We start from the raw sequence: 22,909 nt of genomic DNA, 5'->3' as shown, positions 1-22,909 counted from the left end.
TATGATGATACAATGGAAACCTAGAGTGAAAAGCAAGCACACTTAAGATGAATAAAATCAAATTTTGGCTCAAAGTGTGTGAAAAGTGTTTGTTTGGATTTCAAACTTAGAAGCTCCTTAATCTCACTTAGATAGGTTAGATATTTGTAATAAATGCTGAACCAACTTATTTTTTGAAAGAAAAATCGAGTTTATATAGTGTTTGAAAGAAAACTAGCCGTTTATAGCCGTTAGCACGTTTCCCGAGGTGAGGTCAGCCATGAACCGGAAGTCCAGATGGGAACTGGAATTCTGGATTGATTACAACCGAAATTCTGGTTGCCAACCGGAATTCCGGATGACTGACCAAAGGCAAAAGTGCCATTTTTTGGGACTTAAACGCGCATAACTTCTTACTCGATTATCCGATTTTAGAAATTCCAACTTTGTTCTCTTAGTTAAACAAAATGTGATTTAGAAATTCAATCAAAAATTTTTTTGAACTATCGTGTGAGAAAACTTGTTGCACAAGTTAGTGAATGGGCCAAAATTTAAATTTATAAAAACTTAGTGTGCTATGCAAATCACTTTAACAAGACTAAAGTAAATTTATACCATTTGATTTTGAGTAGTCTTGATGTAGATGAGCCTCCTAGCTTGATTTGCATGTCTTTGATCCCATGTTGACTTTTCCCGAGAGTTGACCTTGACTTTGACTTTGACTTTGACTTTCAGGTTGACTTTTTGACTTTGGGCTTTTGAAGACCTCTTTTGAATAGGGTCTTGAGTTGTTGATCCCTTGATGAATCTTTTGCTCTTGATATGCTTGTTGAATCCATTTAGTGTTGCTTTTAAAAGTTTGGTAAAAATACCAAAATATTTATTTTCTCTTTTAAATTTGCTACAAAATCAATTAATCATTAGTAACAAATAATAATCAAATATTTGTTAATCATCAAAACAAGGAGATCTAAAAGTTTGAGTTAACAATCTCCCCCTTTTTGATGATATCAAATATTTGATTATTTTGAAAGGGAAAGAAAAATTTAAACAAAGTAAATTGGATTAGCTCCCCCTTAATGTGTGCAAGAAAAAAAAAATTTACCTTTTAATTTTACCTTGCATGAATTTGTAAGCTCCCCCTCAATTTTTACTTATGATAAATAGATTAGATACCAAAAAAAATTTGAGGTGATGCCAAAAATTAATCAATAGTTGTTCTCCCCCTTTTGATTCATCAAAAAGGGTGGCAAGGAATTCACAAAATATAAAGGAAAAGAGAGAAAAAAAATAATAAAAATAAAAACAAAGCAACATTCCAATGCATTAAAAAAACATAACATCCAAAATAACATTCAACAAAAAAAAAAAAAAAAAATAAAACAAAGAAAAGGACCAACTAACACAAAGTCAAGAGGCATGAAGCCTTTGCACACAACCAAAAAAAAAAAATAAATAAAAAGAAACTAAATGTGCCAAAAAAAAATTATGCAAGAACTAGTTTGGTGGGGGGCCAAAGCGATCCATGTATGCCCTCCATTGTGCCATCTCCTCTTGCACATTTGCAAACTCATGAACCATGTCACTCCTCATGGTGTTGATGTCATTGTTAAGGTTGGTGAGTTGTGAGTTGAGATCATTCCTCAAGGTTTGAAATTGATTGTCAACCGAAGTGTGAAGACGAGTAAAAGCTTCCTCAAGGTTGAATTGGGGAAAGTTAGGCATGGGAGGAGCCTGAGGAGGCATCTCTTCTTCTTCTTCTTCTTCTTCACTTTCACTTGCGGCAAATTGATTTCTTCATCATCACTCTCCAAATCAATTTGCATTCTTTGCCCTCTTTTTGGTGTGAACGCCCATTCATTGTTAAGGAATTTGTAACCCATAGCCTTGAAAGTTTTGGATCCTAGAATGTCACTAGAGGTAGGATCATTTTTCTTTTCATGTAGGGTAGGAATTCCTAAGAGAGGAAAAAGGTAGCTAAGAAGAAAACCAAAGGGAACTGCCTTAATCATATTAGGCTTGTCCACATCAATTATGAATTTTAAAATAAGATAGCCTAGGTTGATGGGTGTAGTTTTGGCTATGATGAGATGCAAGAGTAATTGATCAATAGAATTTATCTCATCTTGGTGTCCACTTCTAGGAGCAAGATTTGCAATAATGAATTTGTGGAGAATTTTAGCCTCTAAAGTGAGTTGGTGTCTTTTTGCTCTCATAATAAAAGGGCCATCACCACAAATATTCCTAGAACACTCATCAAAGTTAAAAATGGCATCATTTTTGAGAGAAAGTTTGGGTTTAAGTAATATGCCACTATTTGGTGCTCCTAACATGTCATTGAGAGATGCTACATTGAGTTCAAAAGCTACTCCTCTAAGGGTTCCTCTAACACCTAAAGGTTCTAAGGTAGGTTTAATGCAAGCATAAAAACCTTGGACTAGTCTAGGATACAATGGAGTATTAATTTGAATAAAAGATGTCCATCCTAGGGTATCAAAGTGATGACTAAAATCAACATAATCAAGGCTAGGGAGATCACAAATTTTACCTTTGAGAATCTTCCTAGAAGAGAAATCATTGACAAATTTGTTGTGATCCTCATCATTGAAGAATAGAGTGGGCTCTTGCCTTGCTTTTGCCCTTATTTCCCTTTGTTGAATTGCACTAGCCATTCTCTTGTGAGCTCTTGAAAAGGGATTAGATGAGGAAGCCATTGAAGAACACACCCCTCTTTTTTTTAATTATTGGAAGATGAAAGTGAGGTTTTGAAAGAGAGAATTTGAGAGAAAAGGGAGGAGTGGCTGCTGTATTAGGGTAGAAAATCTGAATGGGGAATGAAAAGTTCGGTGGTAGGGTTTTAAAGGGGAAAAATTGCATTGAAAAGACGAAAAAGCCCTTATTTTTCTGGTCCTGCGCCATCCGAAATTCCGGATGGTACAACCGGAATTCCGGTTGGTGCAGCAGACCAGAAAAATCCCCCTAAAACGTCCTAAGAATTCCAATTTTGACCCAAATGACCCCAAACCAATTCTAATACCTTTAATATGATAAAACAAAATTGCTCAAACAAGAAAAACTGAAAAATAATGAAAAATGACGATTTATGGTAAGTTTTTCGAAAATTGCCAAGAAAACTAGAACCGTACCGAAAATGAGTTTTATGCAACGAAATTGAAAAATTCTTTTTCCAGCAGTTTTATGAAGTGAAATGTGAGGTGTACAAACTTACGGAATCGAAAAATGTTGAAAAATGAGAAAGTTTGGCGAAAAACACTCTTTTAGGCCTAAAAATCTATAAATTCAACAAGTGAGGTACCAAAAATTTGTTTCATGCAAATTTCAATCAAGATAAACCTATAGACATACTAAATACATTCTATTTCACATATTCAAGCATATAGACACATAAGAAAATCAAATATGCAAAAATTCACATGTTCACTTGTTTAAAAACAAGTCCAAAGTTCACCAAAAATTCACATTTTGACCTATAATTTTGAGTTTTTCAACAAGTATAGTTCATATAGGTCAAGTATCAATAAACTTTCTCATCTATGCATATAAATCTCATTAATGTCATATTTGGAATAATTATGCATAAATAAGAAAGTAAAGAGATATGAAATTTTTTTCATAGCTAACAAACCTTATATTTCATTTAAGTTTGTCATGCCTAGCTCTCTTCTAATGAAACTAAATCTCTCATCACTAAGAGGCTTGGTGAATATATCCGCTAATTGGAATTCGGTGCTTACAAAGTCTAGCATAATATCACCTCTTTGGATATGATCTCTAAGGAAGTGGTGCCTTATGTCAATATGCTTGGCTCTAGAATGCAATATTGGATTCTTAGAGAGGTTAATGGCACTAGTCTTATCACACTTTATGGGTGTACACTCAAAATCAATATCAAAATCCTTAAGAGTTTGTTTCATCCAAAGTATTTGTGCACAACAACTACCCCGCGGCTATATATTCGGCTTCGGTTGTGGATAGAGCTACCGAGTTTTGTTTCTTGCTAAACCATGACACTAAGGAATTTCCTAGAAAGTGACAAGTTCCACTAGTACTTTTTCTATCCGTCTTACAACCGCCAAAGTCGGCATCCGAGTAGCTAACTATTTCAACGTTTGAGTTCTTGGGGTACCAAAGTCCTAGATTCATTGTGCCTATCAAGTATCTAAATATTCTCTTAACGGCACTCAAGTGGGATTCTTTAGGACAAGATTGGTACCTAGCACAAAGACCAACACTAAACAAAATATCCGGTCTACTAGCGGTTAAATATAATAAAGAGCCAATCATACCTCGATACTTGGTGATGTCCACATTCTTACCACTTTCATCTTTGTCCATCTTTATGGATGTGCTCATGGGTGTATTCATGGACTTTGCATTTGCCAAGTCAAACTTTTGAAGAAGATCCTTAATGTACTTAGTTTGACCTATGAATATGCCATCCTTTTGTTGCTTGATTTGAAGTCCAAGAAAAAAGTTGAGTTCTCCCATCATGCTCATCTCAAACTCACTATGCATACACTTAGAAAATTCTTCACAAAGAGCATCATTAGTAGCACCAAATATAATATCATCAACATAAATTTGTACTATAATAATGTCTTTAGATTTTCTTTTTATAAAAAGTGTATCATCCGCTTTACCCATTGAAAAACCATTTGAAATAAGAAAAGTGCTTAATCTTTCATACCAAGCTCTAGGAGCTTGCTTTAAACCATATAAAGCCTTTTTCAATTTGTAAACATGGTTAGGGTATTTATGATTTTGAAAATCGGGTGGTTGAGAGACATAAACCTCTTCCATAATGTACCCATTTAAGAATGCGCTTTTTACATCCATTTGGTACAAGATAAAATTCTTGTGGCATGCAAAAGCTAACAACATTCTAATGGACTCAAGTCTTGCTACCGGGGCAAAGGTTTCCTCATAATCAATTCCTTCTTCTTGATTGTAACCTTGGACCACTAATCTAGCCTTGTTACGCACAATGACCCCATGCTCATCTACCTTATTTCTATAGACCCATTTTATTCCAATCACCGATTGATGTGACGGTCTTGAAACTAACTCCCAAACATTATTTCTTATAAATTGATTTATTTCTTCTTGCATAGCTAGAAGCCAAAATTCATCAACTTCGGCCTCTTTAAAATTCTTTGGTTCAATTTGAGAAATAAAAGCAATGAAATTACACAAATTTCTAAGGGAGTTTCTAGTAGTGACACCTTGAGAAGGATCACCTAGAATTTGGTCTATAGGATGAGCACTTTTGAATTTCCACTCATGTGGAAGGTTAGAGTTCATACCTTGGCTTTCATTTACCTTTTCCACGGGTGGTTCCTCTTTGGGAGTTTGTGAAGGTGCATTGGAAGTCTCTCCAATTTCGAGATTTTGAACCTCATCTCCCAAACCTACAACATCATCATCTAAACTTTTGCTTGTAGGCGGGTTAGTCTCATCAAAGGCAACATGAATAGATTCTTCAACAATATTAGTTCTTTTGTTATAAATTCTATAAGCTTTACTATGTGTTGAATACCCTATAAAAATTCCAACATCGGATTTCGCATCAAATTTTCCAAGGCTGTCCTTGGTGTTTAAAATGTAACATTTGCATCCAAAAACTTTAAAATAGCCAATGTTGGGTTTTCTTCCTTTCCAAAGCTCATAAGGGGTTTTATTCATGTTGGGCCTAATGAAAACACGATTCAAAATATAACAAGAGGTATTGACGGCCTCGGCCCAAAAATATTTTGGTAATGAAATTTCATTTAGCATTGACCTAGCCATTTCTTGAATTGTTCTATTCTTCCTTTCGACAACTCCATTTTGTTGTGGAGTTCTTGGTGCCGAAAAGTTATGGTTAAAACCATGTTCATCACAAAACAATTCTAAGGCATCATTGTCAAACTCACCACCATGGTCACTCCTAACAGAGGTAATAGAATATCCTTTTTCATTTTGCACATTTTTACAAAATTTGACAAAGTTTTCCAAAACATCACTTTTAAGAGTCAAGAAAATAACCCAAGTAAATCTTGAAAAATCATCAACAATTACAAATGCATAGTATTTACCACCAAGACTAGCAATTCTAGAAGGACCAAATAAATCAATATGAAGCAATTGCAAAGGTCTAGTAGTTGAAATCTCTTTCTTGGAATGAAAAGATGTTTTAATTTGTTTTCCAAATTGGCAAGCATCACAAAGTTTATCTTTAACAAACGGAATAGATGGCAAACCAATAACAAGATCTTTTCTAACTAATTTTGAAATAGAATCCATACTAGCATGTCCTAATCTTCTATGCCACAACCAAGAATTATCATTCATAATGGTTAAACATTTATTTTTACTATCAAAAGAATCAACATCAATAACATACACATTATCCTTCCTTACTCCAAGGAAAATAACTTCATTGGTTGAAACATTTTCAATGGAACATTTTGAGGATTCAAACACAACACGAAAACCTATATCACATAATTGACTAATACTAAGCAAGTTATGTTTAAGATTATCAACAAGAAGCACATTTTTAATACATGGAGAGTATATGTTACCGATATCACCAATGCCCAAGATTTTTCCTTTTGAATTGTCTCCAAAAGTGACAAAGCCACTTTCCTTGCTTTTAAAGCTTGAAAATCTTGATGGATCACCGGTCATATGCTTTGAACATCCACTATCCAAGAACCATAAGCTTTGGCTCTTTCTTGTTGATTCCTACAAAAACAAGTTCATTTGTTGGCTTTTGGTACCCATATAACTTTGGGTCCATTCTTGTTAGTTCTAGAACCCTTTGGTACCCATTTAGTCTTGCCTAGATATGCAAATTTTTTCACATGACAATAGGAAATAGTATGACCATCTCGGTTACAATATGTGCATGTAAAGTGAGGTAGACTAGATGATTTCACAAAAAAGTTTCTCAAAAAATTTTGTTTCTTACTAGGATCATAACCAATACCATTTTTTGAAAAACCACATGATTGGTTTCCCACCATGAGATCATAGCCTTCCTTACCTCTAGTGAAGGTATATATGTCATTTTTTAGGCTTCTCACATGGGCTTTCAATTCAACAATTTCTTTCTTATGTGAAGCACATGTAGCACATTTAGATTTAGCTATAAGTTCTTTTTCATTTATTTTCAAAATCTCAATTTCTTTTAAAATCATGTTGGTCTTCTCTCTAAGGGTTTGGTTTTTAACAAGCAATTTACCAAAATCATTAAATAGTTCCTTAAATGAATTAGACAACTCATCATATGGCATATCTAAGTTATCATCATCATTTTCGCTATCACAATCATTTTGGTTAGAAATGCTTACCCCATCATCAAGTGCCATCATGCACATGTTTGCTACTTCATTCTTTCCTTCTTCTTCGGAGTCCTCTTTGTCACTATTGAGCCAATCCGCCAACATTGCCCTTCCTTTGTATTTGTTCTTCTTTCTCATTGGACAATCCATCTTCATATGTCCGGGCTTCTTGCATTCAAAGCAAATTGGTGGATCATCTTTGCTTTTTCTTTCTTTTGAGTCACTCCCTCTTTGTGGCTTCTTCCCAAAGTTCTTTTTGAATTTCATGAACTTTTTGTATTTCTTAGAGAAGAGTGCCAAGTCCTCCATGTCACTACATAAGCTTTCCTCATCTTCTTCACTAATGGCATGGGAGGAGGAAGACTTGAATGCAATAGTCTTCTTTTTCTTCTCAACTTCCTCTTCTTCTTGAGCACTCATGAAAATTTCATGGTTCATGAGTGAGCCAATTAGTTCTTCCAAGGGAAGTGTTGAGAGATCCTTGGCTTCTTGAATGGCAACCACCTTTCCTTGATAAGCCTTGGTGAGACTTCTCAAAATCTTGGTCACCATATCCTTTTGAGTAAGTACCTTGCCAAGAGAGTTCAAACCATTAGTAATTGTAGTGAAGCGAGTATACATATTAGCAATGGTTTCATCCGATTTCATCTTAAAGTTCTCATATTGAGTGGAATAAATTTGAATTTTAGTTTCCTTCATAGCACTAGTTCCTTGATGAGTAACTTCAAGCATTTTCCACATATCATAAGCGGTAGAGGCTTGTTCAATATTTTTTAAAAATGTCTCTATCCAAACCACATATAAGAGCATATTTAGCTTTAGCATTTTTAGAAAGCATTTTCTTATCATTTTAATCATATGCTTCATAAGTCTTAATTACTTCAACACCATTTATGACATGTTTAGCAACATAAGGACCACTAGACACAATATGCCACAAATCATAGTCAATAGATTGAAGGTAAGTTTCCATTCTAATTTTCCAATAAGGAAAATCTACTCCATTGAAGTATGGTGCTCTATTTGTGCTAAAACATTCTAACATGTTATTTTGTGAATTACTTGGAAACGTCATGCTCTAGATTGTGAAATCTAATCAAATAATTTGAGCCCTTGCTCTGATACCAATTGTTAGCCCAAGATATGTTTCCAAGAGGGGGGGTGAATTGGAAATTTAAACTAATTTTGGAAAATTAAAACTTTTAACACAAAATTATGCATTTATTCAATTAATCAAGTAAAATCAAGTAGTATGACAAGCAATATATTAAGACAAATAATTAAACTTGTAAAGTAAAGAGTTTAAGGATTAGAAAGTGCAAACTCTCGATTTTTACAAGGTTCGGTAGAGCTATGCCACCTACGTCCTTGGTCTTCAAAGCTATGGACCTAGCTTTGAGTTCCAATATCGAGCCAAGTTAACGGGCTTGACTAACCCTTACAACCGGGAAATTTTCACCAAGGTATTTCCAAACCTCTTACAATAGTTTCGCACCCCCGAGGACTATTAACCTCTTTCTCGGATTGTTGAAGTGCCAATCTCACTATTACCGGGTTGTTTACAATACCGGTACCAACCTCACCTCAATCACAATATAGAAATGTGTTTGATATACAAGCTAAAATCACTCTAGAAATATGATGATACAATGGAAACCTAGAGTGAAAAGCAAGCACACTTGAGATGAATAAAATCAAATTTTGGCTCAAAGTGTGTGAAAAGTGTTTGTTTGGATTTCAAACTTAGAAGCTCCTTAATCTCAGTTAGATAGGTTAGATATTTGTAATAAATGCTCAACCAACTTATTTTTTGAAAGAAAAATCGAGTTTATATAGTGTTTGAAAGAAAACTAGCCGTTTATAGCCGTTAGCACGTTTCCCGAGGTGAGGTCAGCCATGAACCGGAAGTCTGGATGGGAACTGGAATTCCGGATTGATTACAACCGGAATTCCGATTGCCAACCGGAATTCTGGATGACTGACCAGAGGCAAAAGTGCCATTTTTCGGGACTTAAACGCGCATAACTTCTTACTCGATTATCCGATTTCAGAAATTCCAACTTTGTTCTCTTAGCTAAACAAAATGTGATTTAGAAATTTAATCAAAATTTTTTTTGAACTATCGTGTGAGAAAACTTGTTGCACAAGTTAGTGAATGGGCCAAAATTTAAATTTATAAAAACTTAGTGTGCTATGCAAATCACTTTAACAAGACTAAAGTAAATTTATACCATTTGATTTTGAGTAGTCTTGATGTAGATGAGCCTCCTAGCTTGATTTGCATGTTTTTGATCCCATGTTGATTTTTTCCGAGAGTTGACCTTGACTTTGACTTTGACTTTGACTTTCGGATTGACTTTTTGACTTTGGGCTTTTGAAGACCTCTTTTGAATAGGGTCTTGAGTTGTTGATCCCTTGATGAATCTTTTGCTCTTGATATGCTTGTTGAATCCATTTAGTGTTGCTTTCAAAAGTTTGGTAAAAATACCAAAATATTTATTTTCTCTTTTAAATTTGCTACAAAATCAATTAATCATTAGTAACAAATAATAATCAAATTTATGTTAATCATCAAAACAAGGAGATCTAAAAGTTTGAGTTAACAGATTTTCTATTAGTATTTTTTCTCTATATTTTTAATATATTTTTTTGGTAGATTATTAATTAATGTCAATATAATCTATTTATTCTTAATCTCTCACTCATCAAAATATTTCTCGATAATTTAGAGACATACCGACTTTTTTTTTATGTCGACAACTTCAATATTATCATAATTTCGAATTATTCATGATTTATTCATTAGTCTCAATTTTCTAATGCAATATATAATTATTTATTGTTATGATTAATTAATTAATTATATTTAAAAACTTCAACACATAAAAACCAATAATTGTTTGACTAGATTCATGTATGGTTTAGTATTTTAATGCAATAATAACTAGAAAAACTCAGTCAAAGAAAAAACTGATAAATTTGTTACCAATTTGACATTCTATGATAAGTTTTTTTTATAGAACTCTTTTTTTATGAATTCATTACAAAGTTCTCAATTTTTATTAATCATTATATTATATCTCTTTTTCTTTTGTAGATCTAACATTGCATAGTGATTATTTTATTTTTCTTTTATGAATTTCAGATCCGACATTCTATGGTAAGTTTTCTATAAATTTCTCTTTCCATGTGTTTCTTTACAATTTTTTTAATTTTTAGTATTTTCATCCTTATTTTGTATGTTACCCCATGATAATCTCACGGAAACTCATGAGGTTAAGAGATTATCTAATTTTTAGTGTTTTTAACCTATGATAGGATTTTGATAATTTGATAAATATTATTTTTGGTGTGATTTTGTAAAAAAATAAAAATAATAATAACATTGTATATATGATAATGTAGTGTGGTAGCAACAATGAATAAATGTTTTATTAATTTTTTTATTCTATGAATTTTGATCACGTTTGGTCAAATTTTGATACGGTGATAATAACGAATTCAAAAATAGTGACGACTACGAGTAAGATATAGTAATGTCAATGACTTTAAATGTTCAGGTAATCCTACAAGTGAGATACAGTGATAATTAACAAAGACTTTGAATGTAGCGGCTAAGTTAAATACAGTGATGACAACGGTTTTCAACTTTTTTTTCGTCTTTCAATATACATACCTAAAATATAGTTTTCTCCTTAATTACACTGTAATGTTTTAAATTTTGTAGTGTACTTTAGCACTTTTTTTTTTTTTTAAAAAAGAACGAATCTAATTTAATACATTTTTAATAAACTACATTTAAAAGTAGTGGTTCTTTCTTTTTAGTTTGAAGATTTAATTAGGTTTCCAAATTAAATTTAGGTAAAAATATCTGAAATATTTATATTAATAATTCATATGTTCTAAAATTCAAATTTAAATGTTAAATGTTATTTAATCATATATACAATAATAATCTGATAATCAATAATCAATAATAATATATAATTAGATAATTCTAATTTTGTACTAAAAAAAATAATCTAATTTCAAAAATTTTATACATTAAAATTATTATTTTTAAGTTAATTTGTATTAATAAAACTTTCTATTCCTTTTTATTATATTAAAACTAGGAAACAAGCGGCGCTTCGCGAGCGGTTGTTTAAATTTTTTACTCACAATAATAATAAAAATTAAATAAAAGATAATATGTGAAAAATATTGTCAATATATCAATAATCTATTAATTTATATTATGTTATTATTTTTTTTTGATCACATTTGGTCAAATTTTGATACGGTGATACTAGCGAATTTAAAAATAGTGACGACTACGAGTAAGATATAGTAATGACAATAACTTTAAATGTTCAAGTGATCCTACAAGTGAGATACATTGATAATTAACAAAGACTTTGAATGTAGCGGCTAAGTTAAATACGGTGATGACAAGAGTTTTCAACTTTTTTTCGTCTTTCAATATACATACCTAAAATATAGTTTTCTCCTTAATTACATTGTAATGTTTTAAATTTTGTGGTGTACTTTAACACTTTTTTTTTTTTTGAAAGAACGAAACTATTTTAGTACATTTTTAATAAACTACATTTAAAAATAGTGGTTCTTTCTTAAAGATTTTTAATTTGAAGATTTAATTAGGTTTCCAAATTAAATTTAGGTAAGAATATCTGAAATATCTATATTAATAATTAATATATTCTAATATTCAAATTTAAATGTTAAATGTTATTTAATCATATATATAATAATAATCTAGTAATCAATAATCAATAATAATACATAATTATATAATTCTGATTTTGTACTTAAAAAAAATAATCTGATTTCAAAAATTTTATACATTAAAATTATTATTCTTAAGTTAATTTTTATTAATAAAACTTTCTTTTCTTTTTTATTATATTAAAATATTATTTTTTATTTAAATTTGCCGCACAAAGGGCGGCTAAGTTATCTAGTATTAAATATGGAGAAAGAAATAGGATAAGCGAGAACTTGAGAACACAAAGAGAAGAAGAAGATGTGAGAGTGAATGAAATTTTTATTTAGGTAATGAAATGGAATGGAATGGAAAGAAAATAATTTTCATTCCATTCTTTTGTTTGATTGTATTATAAAGTATTGGAATAGCATTCCAATGGAATGCTCTTTCCACTATTTTGGTGGAATGACTATTCCATTTTAAAAAGAAAGGAAAGACCATTGCAATGTAATAAGAGAAAATTTAATAATTTTTTTATACATTTTAAATTTTATTACATTCCTATTCCTATTCTCATTCTCATTCTTATTCTTATATTTTTATTCCTCCCAACCAAATGCCACCTTAAATCAATAAAATAAAGGGAATAACTGATTCAACAAAAACTTTGCCAGAAAATCTAATAGGACAAAAATTCGGCTTAGGAAAAAAGAGTGCATTATGAATTAAGTCCTCTTATTTAGGCATTCATAGAGATCTTCTAATCGACGAATTCAAATCTTGTGAACCATCTTCTCAATTATTGATGTTGGCAAGACTTTGTAAATAAGTCTGCAAGATTGACACTTGATTGAATATGTTAGACACCAATATGCATTCTCTATCTCTTGAAATGTTTTAATTTTACCATTTTGGTGGAATGACTATTCTATTTTAAAAAAGAAAGAAAAGACCGTTCCAGTGTAATAAGAGAAAAAATTTAATAATTTTTTTTATCAATTTTTTTATCCATTTTAAATTTTATTACATTCCTATTCCCATTCTCATTCTTATTCCTATATTTTTATTCCTCCCAACCAAATGCCAACTTAAATCAATAAAATAAAGGGAATAACTAATTCATCAAAAACTTTGCTAGAAAATCTAATAGGACAAAAATTCGGCTTAGGAAAACAGAGTGCATTATGAATTAAGTCCTCTTATTTAGGCATTCATAGAGATCTTCTAATCGACGAATTCAAATCTTGTCTTCTCAATTATTGATGTTGGTAAGACTTTGTAAATAAGTCTGCAAGATTGACACTTGATTGAATATGTTAGACACCAATATGCATTCTCTATCTCTTGAAATGTTTTAATTCCACCATTTTGGTGGATTGACTATTCCATTTTAAAAAGAAAGGAAAGACCGTTCCAATGTAATAAGAGAAAAAATTTAATAATTTTTTTATCAATTTTTTTATACATTTTAAATTTTATTACATTCCTATTCCTATTCCTATTCCTATTCATATTCCCATTCTCATTCTTATTCCTATATTTTTATTCTTCCCAACCAAATGCCACATTAAATCAATAAAATAAAGAGAATAACTAATTCATCAAAAACTTTGCCAGAAAATCTAATAGGACAAAAATTCGGCTTAGGAAAAAAGAGTGCATTATGAATTAACTCCTCTTATTTAAGCATTCATAGAGATCTTCTAATCGACGAATTCAAATCTTGTGAACCATCTTCTCAATTATTGATGTTGGTAAGACTTTGTAAATAAGTCTGCAAGATTGACACTTGATTGGATATGTTAGACACCAATATGCATTCTCTTGAAATGTATTACAAGATACCCTCCTTCTAGTTGGCGATGGAAGCGGTATTATCTTCATAGAGAACTTCTGGTGTTGATACTATTTTATTGAGTGTAATTCGTATGTTTTCTGAATATGTTATGTCACGATCTCACTCTCACACATTCTCTACTTGCTACATAAAGTGCAAGTATATTAGCATGTTGTGTCGTTAAAAATCTTGTCAGGAAAACCTAGTGGGACAAAACTTGAGCTAAGAAAAAAGAGTGCAATATATATATTTCATATTCATAGTTATTTGCAAGTTGTCTCGTTAAAAACTTTGTTAAGAAAACCCAGTGAAAAGAAACTTGAGCTAAGGGAAAAAGAGTGCAACATGGATATGTTTCCCCCTCATGCACATACGATCCACAATTATTTTGGTGATAATTATTGGGATTTTATGCCCTAAATAAAACCCATTTCAATACAATTTGATTTGTTGTCAATAGAAGATTAGAAATCATTAATGTTTACATGTAGTTTTCATGTTTATGGTTTAATGTGTACAAAATCTGTTAAGTCCAGAACATATAGTTATTCACAATTACAGTGATGTCAACACAGTGGAATGTAATTGTGATTATATGCTTCAAAAGATAATGTCCCTTTATTCACCGGTGCACTGGATTTACACTGATGTGATAATCAGCGATAAAGTATACTTACACATTGGATAAGTGTTATGTTCTTTCCAGGACATTGGCAAAGTATACTAATTTCGGATGTATGGAGTATACATTGGACTGGGACCGATATTGATCTTGGTAAAGATGTTATGATCTTACCGTTGTATCTTTCTAAGTCAATATCACTGGTTGATCTTAGATCAAAAGATCTTAATCCTGACATGCTTAGGTTCAACCTGAAGAGTGTTATTTGTGTTCTTTGATTTGTTAGTTAAGCCTACTTTTTGGTCTGGGTGATATGTACATTTTGGGAACATGATAGTACAATTGAGTGGGAGCGCTAAAGACAGGGGCATGTCCGAAGTTTGCCCCCCACTGACCATGTCTCCTCGCCCATAGAGGCTGCATGGAAGCTCCCATTGATCTAAGACATCAGATCAACGAAAGGCACGGTGATTTGCGGGATCACTTGGACAAAAAGAAACACGCACCGGCGGTCTCCGCAGGAACGCTGAATGAAGGAATTATGGCTGAGCTAGCCATACTGCACAAGGACATTGCCCGAGTCTCCCGAAGACAAAAGGGGGATGACTCAGACTCTGATTGTGAGGACCGGGAGCCATGCGCCAGACACATTCTAGAGGCGGAGCTCCCCAAAAACTTTAAGATGCCCGAAATGGCAGCATACACTGGGGACTCGAACCCCAGCGATCATTTGTCCTGGTTTAACCGAGTAAGGACGGTCATGAGGGTCAGTAATGATGCTAAATGCTTGTGCTTTCCACTAACGTTAAGCGGTTCTGCGGATGAATGGTTCAAAAAGTTGGAACCAGGATCTGTGGACTGCTGGAACAAATACAAGTTAGCTTCTGGAGACAGTTCGTCGCCGCGAGGAAGATTAATCTTGAAGTAAGCGCCCTGACTAACATCAACCAACTACCCACAAAAACATTGAAAAATTTCATAAAGAGGTTCAAGGAAGAAGCGTTGAAAACTAAGAAAGTTGATGACGGACAACAACTTGCACTTCTCCAATCTGGGATCCGTACAGGATCCCCATTCTGGAACGAATTACAACAAGAAGGAGCTGCAAATCTCCAAGATTTCCAGAAGAGGTTCCAAAAGTACATCAACTTGGAAGAAGCCCAAATAGTGGCCTACGGAGGATACTACCCAACCGGAGTGGCGGGATATGTACCCAGAGTTCAACTCCCGGGAATCCTACCTTCGGTTACTCCACAAACGAGCGGTATACAATTCCTTGCTACTCCAGGATATAATCAGAGCCAAGCCTTGGCTCCCGCTGTTAGAATATGTTTTACCAGGATCTAGATTTACTAACAAGTATGTCTCATTAACATCCTAATATGAATTTCTAAAACAATGAAATTAAACACATAAAGTTTCAGAAAACCTTACGTTGGGTACATTGGAATAATATGTCTCATTCCACTCAGATCTCTAACCCTTGTATTGTGTCTGTCGCAGAGTATCACCAAGATTTGAGCTCGAATGTCCTTCTCTTCAGTTTGGATTCTTCACAATCTTCCAGACTATGATTAAGATACCACTTGATGTGTGTGGGCACTCACTCTATCACTCAAGGTTTCAAAAAATTGAAGAAGAAAAGAGGGAGAGAGAGGTTCGGCTATAGAAGGATAGAAGATGGCTCAATTTTTTCTGAAGGCAAAAATTCATCTCTCATTAAGTGTGAGCCATCACTATATATTTATAGGTAACCACTAGGTTTAGGTTAGGAATTACTAGGCTTTAAAATAATGAAAATATTAATTAGAAAAACCTCATTAAGTGGCCGGCCATGGGTTAATGGGCCCCACTTGGGTATTTTGCAATTTTGACAATTTTCATTTCTATTTTCTCAAAAATGCCAATTTTCTAATTTTAACCATTTAAATGCCAAAACTAATTATTTAATAACTAATATAAATTATTAAATTATATTGTCATTTAATATATTTATTAATTAGACATAATAAAGTCTTCCAATTAATAAATAAAACCTATAATCTCTTTTCTTCACAATTTAGCCCTTGCTTAGTGAAAATTCATAAACTAGACATAGTCTAATTTTAGAATTATAATTGATTAATGAAAATCAATTATTTTGAGTCTTACAAGCAGTATGGTCTCAACTAGAATGGGGACCATGGGCCTATACAACTAAGCTTCCAATAAGTTGAATTAGAATTTACCGAGTAAATTTCCTAACTTATTAATTCCTTATTGCATCCACTCATAGAACTTGGAATTGCACTCTCAGTCATATAGAACGCTCTATATGTTCCACCATATAGATACGCTATCACATTTAACCATTGTTATAATCTCAATAATCAAAGATTCTCTATAGATGATTTACTCCGAGTAGGAATAAATTTACCGTTTCACTCCTCAATGTATTTTATCCTTAAAACACTTAACTTCCTGTAAATGATTTTAAGTGAAATATAATCACTGAAATAAGAGCTCTTCCATTTACATCTATTAAGCAAAGCTCAAAGGAAATCATCGTTTCACTTCTAAGTATCTATAGAGGCTATAGATTCCATATCTATGTTTAGCGCTCCCACTCAATCATACTACCATGTTCCCAAAATGTACGTATCACCCTGACCAGAAAGTAGGCTTAACTAACAAATCAAAGAACATGAATAACACTCCTGAGATTGAACCTAAGCATATCAGGATTAAGATCTTTTGATCTAAGATCAACTAGTGATATTTACTTGGAAAGATACAACGGTAAGTATTATAATATCTTAACCAAGATTTGTATCGGTCTAGTCCAATGTATACTCCATACATTCGAAGCTAGCATACTTTGCCAATGTTCTGGAAAGAACATAACACTTATGCAAAGTGTAAGTACACTTCATCGCTGATTATCACATCAGTGTAAATCCAATGCACTGATGAAACAGGGACTATGTCTTTTGAAGCATATAATCACAATCACATTCTACTGTGTTGATATCACTGTAATTGTAAATGACTATATGTTCTAGACTTAACAGATTTTGTATATATGTTAAACCATTAACATGAAAACAACATGTAAACATAAATGACTTCTAATCTTTTATTGATAACAAATTAGATTAGATTGTAATGGTTTTTATTTAGGGCATAAAATCCCAACACCCGCACCTTCGCACTACGGGAACCCCACGGGGGTAAGCGGACAAGTCCCGTCTCACTCTGCTCCTGCTGTAAGCCTAACCGAACCTTCTCAAGGCTCCCGAAGTAAGAGGTCCTCGAAATGCAGCAACTGGATGGAGGACAAGCGCCAAAAGAGAGGGTATACTCCCCAATATACCCAGTACACGGAGCTGGCGGACTCACAAGAACGTGTGTATTTCGTCATGAGGCAAAATACGCACTACCGGAGGCCGCCTCCCCTATACAGAGATAGTTCCCGAAGGGATCCCAACAAAAGATGCGAGTACCACAATGACATTAGACACAGTACCAATGAGTGTAAAAATCTGAAAGATGACATCAAAAACTTGATTCGATTGGGCCACCTCTATGAGTGGATCAAGAACCGACTGCCCCATCTCAACCCAGTTTCGACAGGGGGTCCGGTTCCCCAAGGAACGCCAGGGGGTGCTCCCGGAGCTTTGACACCAGCTGCACCCTCAGGAGGACCAATCCCTCAACAGGCCCTTGGCCTGCCACCTAGACCCAATGGAAGAGTGGTTATGATCTCTAGTGGGCCCCATATTGGAGGGACCACTCGAAAGGAATTAAAGCATTATGCCAGGGCCATTAAACACGATGAGGTGTGGGAAGTCAATCAGCTTCCAGCACAAAGGCCTCGACTCATGGATCAACCGATTACTTTCACGGAGGAAGACGCAAGGATGGTGCGTTTTCCTCACCATGACCCTCTGGTCATAGAGACTCCCATTTCCAACAAGATCGTGGCTAGAATACTGATCGACAATGGGAGTTCCGTGAATTTATTGTTTAAGGAAGCCTTCACAGCGATAGGCCTCACGGACTGAGATCTGTTGCCAAGCGATTGCCAACTCACGGGATTCAACGGAACCACACTTATCCCAATGGGAAAAGTGAGGTTGCCAGTCACCCTATGCCCGGACACACCCCAGAGTACTTTCAAGTACTGCACGTTTGTGGTGATGGACTGCCCAACTCCTTATAATGCAATCCTCGGCCGGCCAGCCCTAGTAGACTTTGGTGCACTTACGTCCATCCTACACTTGTGCCTGAAATTCCCCACCCAGGAGGCTGGAGTAGGAACCATGAGGGGCAATCAAGGTGAGGCCAGACAATGTTATAATGTCGCGGCCCACTTGCCAATGTTGATGGTCCCTGAAGGTATCGAGCCAAAATTGGCAAAAGAAGATGAGTTGGATCCCCTTGTGGGATCCAAAAAAATTATAGAGCCCATGGAGGACATCGAGGAAGTGCCAATATGCGACCTCGACCCCACCAAAGTCCTTCGGCTGGGAAAGAGCCTAGAATCGGAGGAAAAAGACAAAATAGTTAAAGCACTAAGGGCAGCCATAGATGTTTTTGCGTGGTGCCAAGGAGACATGACCGGCATAAGTCCTCATGTAATAACCCACATCCTTAACGTTAATCCGGATATGCCACCAGTTCAGCAGAAGCGACTGTTGGGTTTTGTGCCCTAAATAACACCCATTTCAATATAATTAGATTTACTTATTAATAAAGATCCGAAATAACATTTTATGTTGCATGGTTCACATGATTTATTTCATGATTATATATAATGTATGAATTCTATTTAAGTCCAGAACATATGAATTTGTTAAAGATTATAGTGTTGTCAACACAATGGAATATAATCTTAATTATATGTTCGAAAGTTTATTCCCTGATTTGTCAGTTCACTGGATTTAGATTGACATAATAATCAGCGATAGGTATTCTTACACCTTGGATAAGTGTTATGTCCTTTTCAGGGCATTAACAAAGTTTACGAGTATCGGATGTATGGAGTATACATCAGAAGGGGCCGATATTGAACTTTGATTAGATATATTAAAATTTACCGTAATATCTAATCAATTTAATATCACCTGTTGATCCTAGATCAAATGATCTTAATCCTGATATGATTAGGTTCGATCTCAAGAGTATTATACATGTTCTTTAATTTGTTAGTTAAGCTTACTTTTGGGTCAGGGTGATACGTACATTTTGGGAACATGATAGTATAATTGAGTGGGAGCACTAACATAAATATGGAGTCTATAACTTCTATAGGAATTTAGAAGTGAAACGATGATATCCTTTGAGCTTGGCTAAACAGAGATAAATGGTGGAGATCTCATTTCACTTTGCTGAAATATCATTTATACGGATCTAAGTGTTTTAAGGATAAAATACATTGAAGGTGTAACGGTAACTTAGTGCCTATTCAATGTAGATCATCTATTAGAGGGTCATTGATCATATTAGGATTATAACAATGGATAACTAATAGCGTATCTATATCGTGGAACATATAGAACGTTCTATATGACTGAGAGTGCAATTCCAAGTTCTAAGTGTGGATTCAATAAGGAATTAATAAGTTAGGGAATTTACTTGGTAAATTCGGTTCGACTTATTGGAAGCTCGGAAATATAGGCCCATGGTCCCCATACTAGTTGAGACCATACTGCTTGTAAGACTTAGTTAATTGATTTTGATTAATCAATTATAATTCTAAAGTTAGACTATGTCTAGTTTATGAATTTTCACTAAGCAATGGTGAAATTGTAAAGAAAAGAGATTCTAAGTTTATTTATTGATTAAGAGTTTTTATATGTCTAAATTAATAAATATATTAAATGACAATATTATTTAATAATTATTTTAAAGTTATTAAATAATTAGAATTGGCATTTAAATGATTAAAATTGGAAAATTGGCATTTTTGAGAAAATGGTAATGAAAAATAACAAAATGGGAAAGTTGCAAAGTGAGGCCCAATTTCCTTATATGGCCGCCCACTATGCAAAGGGTTTACCATTTTATTTTTCCATTATTTTAATGCCATACAATTCTAACCTAAACCTAAAAGGCATCCTATAAATAGAAAGTATTGGCTTCAGGAAACTCATGACTTGCGCATTGTTTCTTTCAGAGAAAGTCATAGCAATTTTCTCTCTCTTTTCCTCTCTTCAATTTTGAAATTCCTTGAGTGATAGAGTAGTGCCCACACACATCAAGTGGTATCTCAATCATAGTGTGTAAGACTGTAGGAGAATCCAAACAACAAAGAAGGAGAATCGACATCAAGGAAGGAGAGAAAAAGATCCAGGTTCAGATCTTGATTATGCTTTGCTACCGAAAGGAATCAAGGGCTAGAGATCTGAATGGAAGGAGTCATTATATTTCGCTGCACCCAATGTAAGGTTTCCTAAACTTTATATGTGTTTATTTCATTGTTTTAGAATTCATATTAGGATGTTAATGAAACATACTTGGTAGTAAATCTAGATCTTGGTAAAATATTCCCAACAACTTGTATCAGAGCCATGGTAATGATTTACTTTCATGAAATATGAATTAAAACAATGTTTTGTGTTGATTTGGATGGTTTCATGTTGATCTGTGTGTTATATGATGATTGATTGATGCTTGTGAAATTTTATGAAAATAATTGAATTTTCGTTTCTGGAATTATTTTTATTGGATAGTTTTGAAAAAATTAAGCAATTCTCTTTTTTACAGAACTCAATTTCGATTTTATTTGAATTAGTTATGATTTTTTGAAGTTTTAAAAAAATCGGGGGTGGTGACACACTCTTGTGGTCGTGGCTGGCTGCTGGCAGCACCCTTTGTGCGCCCAAGCAGCCCCTTGCGCCCAAGAATGTGCACCTGGATACAGCTCACAATTTTTTCGTTTTTCTTCGATTTTTCATGCTATTTCATGGAATTAACTTCCGATTTTTGTGTAGTTTTGTATTTTGATTTTTACTTTTCATATTTCAAATCTAATTATCAGAAATAAATTAATTTGATTTTTTTAAAAAATTAATTTTAGATATTAGTGTAATTTGAATTTAAAAATAGGTAAAAATCTATTTTTGCTTACTTCTTTTCTTATTTTTTAAAATTTGATTATTTTATCTTATTTTTAAATCTAATGTCAGATATTATATTCCTTTTATAAAATATTCTATTTTAAGTAATTTGACCTTATTTAGATTTAAAATAAGATTACTATAATCATGGTATTTTAAATAGAAATAAGATATTTTTGCTAACTATTAAATTTTGTTATTTTTACTTAAATTAAATTATAAAATCAGAAAAGGGTATGTATTTATCATTTTATTTTATTGAATATTTAATTTATAAAATAACATGAAATTTAAAGGGTGGTTAGCATTTTTTTTTTGAAATGATATTTAGGTTAGTTGAAACCTAATTTTTCAAAAATGTAGGTTTATTTTTTTAATTTTTTTTAATTCGAAAATATTTTTTTATTTAAATTTATTTTCGAATTTTTTTTATTAATTAATTTAAAATTACATAAATCCTACATCCAACTATCCAAATTCAACTTGTTGCAGGAGTATGTGCTTTAGCTTGTTTGTAAGTTTTTTAAAACCTATTATTGCTTGATCTAAATTGCCATGGTTAACTTGTTGACAGATCCAATGATCTGATTTTAACCCATGGTTCAATTGTCAATAGGTCAAGTAAATAATTTGTAACAGGTAAATTTTACATTCTTCTTTCATCTGTGTATGACCTAGTAACATGATAGAATCCATCCAAATCTGTATGCCTGTGTGAGCCTATATGTTTACTTTATGTTTAGATGCATATAGGTTGTTGCTAAATAAAATGTCACACCATGATAGATTTTGTTTAGGCCCATTTAGTTTTTGGGCCTATTCAATTAATAACAGTTGTTCATTTTAAGGTTAAATTCCTCTCTTTTGGGCCTTGTGTGAGAATTGGGGGCCAATAGAAGTGAGTACGACATACTGAACCCAGCTCCCCCTCACATGAACTACCCCAACTGTGAAGGCCCATTTGCCTGATTTGGATAACTATACTAGGTTAATTAAATTAGTTTAACCTAATAAAATTGATTAGCAACATAATTAATTTCAAAGTTTTTTTTTTTTAAAATTAATTTAAGAAAAACACACTTAGTTTAATGAATTAATTTCTAGATAAACTATTTGTATTTTTCTTGTATTTAATTAAATAAAGAATTTTAACTAACTAGATTTTTTCTGAAACTTACTTTAATTATTTCATTAAATATTCCTATTTAAGTTATAAATTAGTTATTTCTAACTAATTTTCCTTATTAACTTAAATTTGAATATCTTTTGAATTTAATATTAAGTTGAGGAATTCTAGGAATTGGTTATTGAAGATTCTTA

At 33.0% G+C, this 22,909-nt stretch overlaps 1 protein-coding gene across 1 annotated transcript; it reads left to right on the top strand.

Moving 5' to 3' along the window:
- Window positions 1-17,797: 17,797 nt before the first annotated feature.
- Window positions 17,798-18,532, top strand: LOC115710562 (uncharacterized). The gene has a single exon (XM_030638922.2). It carries the CDS (start codon window positions 17,798-17,800, stop codon window positions 18,530-18,532), a length of 735 nt encoding a protein of 244 aa, XP_030494782.1.
- The last annotated feature ends 4,377 nt before the right edge of the window (window positions 18,533-22,909 follow it).

This window comes from Cannabis sativa, chromosome 3 (genome assembly GCF_029168945.1).
Source record: "Cannabis sativa cultivar Pink pepper isolate KNU-18-1 chromosome 3, ASM2916894v1, whole genome shotgun sequence".
Taxonomy (NCBI): Eukaryota; Viridiplantae; Streptophyta; class Magnoliopsida; order Rosales; family Cannabaceae; genus Cannabis; species Cannabis sativa.
The sequence above is the reverse complement of the archived record's forward strand: the minus strand, read 5'-3'. Positions and strand labels throughout refer to the sequence as shown.

Bases quoted from the DNA above. Each gene is read 5' to 3' on its own strand.
- LOC115710562 (XM_030638922.2), top strand. From the start codon at position 17,798: ATGGAGGACAAGCGCCAAAAGAGAGGGTATACTCCCCAATATACCCAG.